Source organism: Rhinopithecus bieti, unplaced genomic scaffold, assembly GCF_001698545.2.
Source record: "Rhinopithecus bieti isolate Rb0 unplaced genomic scaffold, ASM169854v2 scaffold_15769, whole genome shotgun sequence".
In the NCBI taxonomy this organism is placed as follows: domain Eukaryota; kingdom Metazoa; phylum Chordata; class Mammalia; order Primates; family Cercopithecidae; genus Rhinopithecus; species Rhinopithecus bieti.
In genome coordinates this window covers 2,662,077-2,669,360 of record NW_016809129.1, presented here as the reverse complement: position 1 = coordinate 2,669,360, position 7,284 = coordinate 2,662,077, and the positions used below count along the sequence as shown (strand labels likewise).

Here is a 7,284-nt window from a genome sequence, read left to right as displayed (position 1 = left end):
AAGCCAGGTGCGGTGGCTCATGCCTGTAATCCCAGCACTTTGGGAGGCTGAGGCGGGTAGATCACCTGAGTTCAGGAGTTCGAGACCAACTTGACCAACATGGAAAAACCCCGTCTCTACTAAAAATACAAAATTAGCCGGCTATGAATAGGAAAGGTATAGTGGTGAGGTTAAGGGGTTGTGTGATGGACAGCCTCAATGAGAAGGTGATGTAACTTGAGCAAAGACCTGAGGATAAGAGGGGAGTATTTTCATATTTAAATTAACTTTATCAAAGAAACTTTTATCAACAGTGTAAACCAGGGAAACATAATTAAATATTTTATGATGTTATAACAAAGGTTAACACTTTGAAAATTTAAAATTATAACTTTATGAAGTACACATGTAGAGGTGCATGATAGTAGCACTATTATTTGGCCATGAATTTAAATTTTTTTGTTACTTATCAGTTTAGCAAATGTTTATCAATTTGTGCTATTTATAGGACTTTTTTCTGCGTTTTTAGACTCTTAAAAAATACTACAATGCTAAAATAGCAATAAAAGTGACCATGCATGTTAAGTATATTTTCTCTGCGATTATTTGGTTTAGTTTTAATTTTATCTGTAACAAGAATAGTAATTGCTGTTTCACTTTCTCTCTTCTGTGGTATTGTTTCCTCTGAATGTGTGAGCTGCTTTACTGCTGAGTTTGTTGACATTGATGCAAGTGCTTATCAGAATGGTAAGTAGAAACTTTATAGACAATTATTGAACACAAGCATGGAACTTAAAGCTAGACTGGGTACTTTGACATCATCTAGTAAATATTTCCATTTGACTGATGGCGAGCATAGGTGGGGACTCTTAGTGTCTTGAGTCATGGATGGAACTGGATCATCTTGACACCAGCCCCAGTGTTCCTTAGATTGATCACAGGGGCAGTGGTCTTTATTTTTCCAAAACCCCACTCAGAGAGTCCAGTAACACTTTGTAGGTGGTTTTAATTATCTTAACATAGAACATTTGAGCAGTTTATAAAGGAACAGCTCAAAAAGGAAACACCATTTTGGATCATTTATAAATCTTTTGTGTTTGGGTGTAAGTATCTTTAAAAGATTCTATAAAATACAGCAGTGCCTTTTGATGCCTAAAGAAATTGCTAACGCGGGAGGGAAATGCCATAATATGTACATTCCTATTAATTTTGTTGCTGGTTGCTGGGAATATTCTTGAATAAAAAATATTTATTCTTAAATAAATATTCTTATTCTGGGCATGGTGGCTCACACCTGTAATCCCAGCACTTTGGGAGACCGAGGCAGGCAAATCACTTCAGGTCAGAAGTTCAAGACCAGCCTGGCCAACATGGCAAAACCCCGTCTCTACTAAAATACAAAAATTAATTGGGCATGGTGGCACATGCCTGTAATCCCAGCTACTTAGGATGCTGAGGCAGGAGAATTGCTTGAACCAGGGAGGCAGAGGTTGCAGTGAGCCAAGATCATGCCACTGCACTCCAGCCTAGGCAACAGAGTGAGACTCTGTCTCAAAAAAAAAGAGGTGCAAATTGCAGTAAATGGAAATTTTTAGAAATGTGGAGATGGAAGAGGCACCACTAAGTACTTCATTTCTCACCTCCTTTCCTTTCCATGCACTTTTTATTTTATTTTATTTTTTAATTTTAGAGTGTGCACACAACTAAAAGAAAAGGGTGACGTTAGGGGGGAAAATTAATATATATTTTCACATTAATAACTATATTTTTCTTGATTGATTTCCATATCTCATATAAAAGATAAGTCTACTTACTCTGAAATTTGATAGCAGTGTTCTATGTCAGGAATCACTTATCTTTTTTTCTTTTTCTTTTACAGAATCCTATATTTTTATTTAAAATGATCGTGTCATTTTCAATCAGGCAGCCCATCCAAACATGCGGACCTATTATTTCTGCACTGATACAGGAAAGGAAATGGAGTTGTGGATGAAAGCCATGTTAGATGCTGCCCTCGTACAGACAGAACCTGTGAAAAGGTAAAGGCTTGTAGAAAAAAATGATGGTTATTTCCACTTCTATTTTATTCCATGCGTTGCAAGTATTTCACTGTCATAGTACATATCATTTTAATAGTCATGGTATGAAATCATTTTTTCCTCAGAAAGCAAGGATCAATTCCTGTTCTGAATTAAATTAATACACATTTTGTTAGTTTGCAATACCACCTACATTTTTATTCCACTTTTCTTCTTTTTCTTCTTTATTCATTTTCACCTATCAGTGTACTGGGGTGAATGCAGAATCCTAACATTCAAACTGAATGTTCTTTCTTCTTACAGAATTACCTTTAATTTCCGGTGAGTACGTTTTTAATTGTTACCTTAAAGCTACACAGATTTTATCCTTTGAGATAGTGTTTTAAGATTCTAAATCTTAGAAGAGAGTTTATTTTATGAAGTTAAGTTGTGTTTTCTATAATAGTGTGTTGATATTTCTAAAGTGTAATAAATTACAGTAAGAAATTTTGATAGTTTCATTTTTTCAACATTTCTGATTAATTTTGTTTTGTAGTGAATGTCTCCAGAAAATAGTTTATCAAGCATTTAGATTGGTTCCAAATAAATCTACTTCTTGATGAATTGTGCCTTTTTTATATTGAAACTCCACTACTTAGATTCCTTGAATAATATAGATAAGTGCTGTTAAAATTGACCCATGTGTTTTTCCCTGCATGAAGATATGAATCATTTTAATATTCTTCAATATATCTAGTTAGAGGAAATCTGATTCTCAGACTACATAAATACAAGTAGTATAATGTGCTTTTTAAAATATATATATATATTCCTGTAATTTGAAGAAAAAATTATGATGCGAGTTAATTTTTCTTCCAGTGACAGCTCAGCACATATCTTATATAAGAAAGATGCTATTGTGCAAGTTTAGCCTTTTTTGCCTCTTCTCAGGAAATTAGGGATTGTTACAATATATGTCTAGTCCTTTGTTTTCTTATTCTAGTGTGCATTTTAATAAAGTCTTGGCTTTTGGCTAAAAGACTTAGGTTGATGCTGTGTATTTGTGCTATTTTGTAAATATCAAGTCTAAATCAAGTTACCCAATCACTAGTAATTAGAGCTGGGGAAAAACTGAGAAGAAAAGAGGGTCTAGGATATAGTTCTAGGACATCTATTTTTAAGAAAAAACACTTTTGCCATATGCATATTCCAGGATGAGAGCGGATAGAAGGAAAATCTGTTTTTGGAGTTACATGTGTAAAAATTACCTGAGTAGCATAAAGATGAGGTGGTTAGCACTGATAACAAGAGAAAACGTGTAGGTGAAAAGAATTCATTTAAAATCTTCAGGCTGACATGGTGGCTCACACCTGTAATTCTAGCACTTTGGGAGGTTGAGGGATCAGTTGAGTCCAGGATTTTGAGATCAGCCTGGGCAACATGATGAAACACTGTCAGTACCAAAAATACAAAAATTAGCCAGGCATAGTACCACACTTCTGTAGTCCCTGATACTCAGGAGGCTGAAGAATGAGGATCACTTGAATCAGGAGGTTGAGGCTGCTATGAGCTGTGACTGTGCCATTGCACTCCAGCCTAGGCAACAGAGTGAGACCCTCTCAAAAAAAATAAAAATATAACTTCAATACTTTAACTTTCAAGCAAAATTGTTAGGGAATTGTTTAGAATACAGAAATCTGTATAATAATTAAAATATTTATGTCCAAATAATTTCAATATTGTATATTATACTTTTCTCCGAATTTCAGCATGTTTCTACTTTATTTTATTAAATTTCCCACTCTAAAAACTAGTAATTACTCATAATTTGGGATGATAAAGATGACAATTATTTGACTTGTCTTGGCAACCTGACAGTTCACTGGTTATGTGCTTATACAATTTTCAGCCGTCTGTGTTAGTGTAATCTATTCAGACAAGATTTATTAATACCACCTGTGTGCCCAGCTTAGCGTCCATTATCCTATAGAAATTACATGTTTTCTTCTACTCCTAGTTGTTGGAATTTTTATCCCACCCCATTAGATTTAGTCATTCAAAGTGAAAGTAAGTATAGAGAGATTTTGTTTGCTGGATTTTAAGCTAATGCATTCATTTTGCTGTATGGCCCAAATACTTAAAATATTTATTAGAGCATATCACTCTAATAGAACATCCAGTTTTTAACTTGAGAGTTCATTTTCCCTAACTTTATATAAAGTATTTCTCACCTGTTCCCTACAATGTCATAGTCTCCTAGTGTGCAGATCATTGATGGCCAAAAGAAAAAAAGAAAATCTAAGTATAATATGGGTTCTCTGAATAATTTTCATCTCTAAGCCCATTATTTTCATTTTATATATATTAGTGTATTTTCTGCAGTAAGTTAAGTGTCACTTTTAAAATTAGATCACAAGTTTTACATTATTTTGGTACCGTAGCATACTTTTCTGAGTCAGCTTTATTCCATTTAGAGAAAAGTCATCATACGTGTCTTTTGATGACTTTTCTGTTTTTTTTTTTTTTTTCTTTTTTTTGATGATGACTTTTCAATGATAAATCTTGGGGAAAAAGAAAAAAAAATGCACCACAGTTTTAATTTAAAATAATAGCTTTAGGCCAAGCATGGTGGCTCACGCTTGTAACCCCAGCAATTTAGAAGGCCAAGGTAAGAGGATTGCTTGCGCCCAGGAGTTCAGGATCAACCTAGGCAACCAGTGAAACCCCGTCCCCCCCAAAATTTAAAAATATACTGGTTGTGGTGGCTTGCACCTGTAGTCCCAGCTGCTTGGGAGGCTAAGAGGGAAGGATCACTTGAACCCAGAAAGTTGAGGTTGCAGTGAGCCATGATCACATCACTGCACTCCCCACTGGGTTATAGAGCAAGAAACCTTGTCTCAAATAATAATGGTAATAATCATGATGGCAGTAATAATAATAGCTTTAGATAGACTACAGTAATTATGTTTTAAAAATCTTTTCAGTTATTTTATGTTTAATGTTAAAACTCCTTTCCTCCCAAATAGCAAGGATACACGTGCTTTTAGTGTAAATTTTCTATGCCTTCTTTATGTTGTTCTTGTTTTGAGATGGAGTCTCACTCTGTTGCCCAGGCTGGAGTGAAGTGGCATGATCTCAGCTCACTCCAACCTCTGCCTCCCAGGTTCAAGCAATTCTCCTGCCTCAGCCTCCCGAGTAGCTGGGACTACAGATGCCCACCACCACGCCCGGCTAATTTTTATTTTTTATTTTTCATAGAGACCAGGTTTCACCGTTTTGGCCCGGCTGGTCTCAGACACCTGATCTCAGGTGATCCACCCACCTTGGCCTCCCAAACTGCTAGGATTACAGGCATGAGCTGCCACCCCTGGCCAACTTTTATTTTTCAGGAGAAAGAAGCACATAGTCTGTCTTAGTAAATTTTACCAATTCTAATATTGCCTCCAATCTAGAAGCTATGGTTTATATCTAACCTAAATATATGGATGGGTTAAGTTTACTCCAAGAAATATAGTCACCTTTTTTTTTTTTTTTTTTGCCTCAGTGACCATATTCCAAACTTTCTAGATATCTTCATCTATAGTTGATTACAGATATATGTATGTAGATCTACATCTTTTCCACACATCATAAACATTGATAGCATTACCAAACCTAGTTTCTGATAGAAGCATTTTTATTTATTGGAATATGGAGGGTTGGCTGGCTCCTGAGAGGCCTCCTAGAGTGGCATGATCTTGGCAGTTTCATGCAGATTCAGACACTCAGCTTGATCTTTTCAGAGTCTGGAAGTGATTAGTGAGCAGTACAACTGTCAAGTGACCTAGACACATGCTGTTAACTAGCTCATTCTGTTTCAGTGGCCAGGTGGACATGGGATGCCAGATTCTAACCCAAAGATTGCTTGATGTGATAGAATTATGATGGCAGTAAGGTCTGTGCCAGCCACTTATTAACTCATCTGATTCTCACAAGAACCCTCTGATCTTGGTGACACAATCATACCCATTTACCAAAGAGGAAGCATAGGCACTTGAAGTGTTCTGTACTTTGCCTGAAGACACAGCTAGTAAGAACAGAGCTGCAACCCGGCCGTGTGCAGTCAGACTTCAAGAGCTCTAAAATCATACTGAGTTCCTCTTGAATACAGACAAAAGGAGTTAATCATATGGTTCAGATCTTTGATAGCATCAGACTGTAATTTCCTGTTGCAGCCATTTCCACAACCAGACTCATGTTTGTCTCATGAGTCAACAAGGAGTGTAGATTTTGTGGTTTAACTGTCATAAGGCAGTCTTAATTTGCTTTATTTTCAGATTCCTAATGGTGGGAGCACACATCACTTTTTACCCTGTAGTTCTTTTATGTTTTCTTTTTCCCCCCTTTCTGTTTATACATTCTGGTGCTGTGCTTGAATGTTAATATCACAGCATTGGGTATTTGTGTAGACTTGTCCACTGTGACCCTTTCCAGTCCCCTTGCCCCCACCCCCATAAAGTAGAATTTTTCCTAGATTGAATCCCAGAAGTAATATGTGCATTATTTCATCTGATTTACTATGATTTTCTTCTCTGATTTCAGAGTGGACAAGATTACATCTGAAAATGCACCAACTAAGGAAAGCAATAACATTCCCAACCATAGAGTTCTAATTAAACCAGAGATCCAAAACAATCAAAAAAACAAGGAAATGAGCAAAATTGAAGAAAAAAAGGCATTAGAAGCTGAAAAATACGGATTTCAGAAGGATGGTCAAGATAGACCGTTAACAAAAATTAATAGTGTAAAGCTGAATTCTGTGCCATCTGAATATGAGAGTGGGTCAGCATGCCCTGCTCAAACTGCACACTACAGACCAGTCAACTTGAATAGTTCAGAGAACAAAATAGTCAATGTTAGCCTAGCAGATCTTAGAGGTGGAAATCGCCCCAGTACAGGGCCCTTATACACAGAGGCTGATCGAGTCATACAGAGAACAAATTCAATGCAGCAGTTGGAACAGTGGATTAAAATCCAGAAGGGGAGGGGTCATGAAGAAGAAACCAGGGGGTAAGTATATGTCTTGTTATTATGAACCCAGGTTTTTTTGATGCTGTGTTGTTGGAAATTGGTTTCTGCGCTACTAATTAAAATATTGGTTTAGGCCGGGCGCGGTGGCTCAAGCCTGTAATCCCAGCACTTTGGGAGGCCGAGATGGGCGGATCACGAGGTCGGGAGATCGAGACCATCCTGGCTAACACGGTGAAACCCTGTCTCTACTAAAAATACAAAAATTAGCTAGGCATGG

At 36.7% G+C, this 7,284-nt stretch overlaps 1 protein-coding gene across 6 annotated transcripts in view; it reads left to right on the top strand.

Moving 5' to 3' along the window:
* PLEKHA5 (pleckstrin homology domain containing A5) overlaps positions 1–7,284 on the top strand; it is a 230,555-nt gene that overhangs the window by 146,370 nt on the left and 76,901 nt on the right. For all 6 annotated transcript variants that reach the window (XM_017888617.1, XM_017888619.1, XM_017888621.1 and 3 more), the window contains exons 9-10: positions 1,903–2,018; positions 6,579–7,046. In XM_017888617.1, the coding sequence (XP_017744106.1) occupies positions 1,903–2,018; positions 6,579–7,046 (584 nt within the window). The remainder of the gene's footprint in view (positions 1–1,902; positions 2,019–6,578; positions 7,047–7,284) is intronic.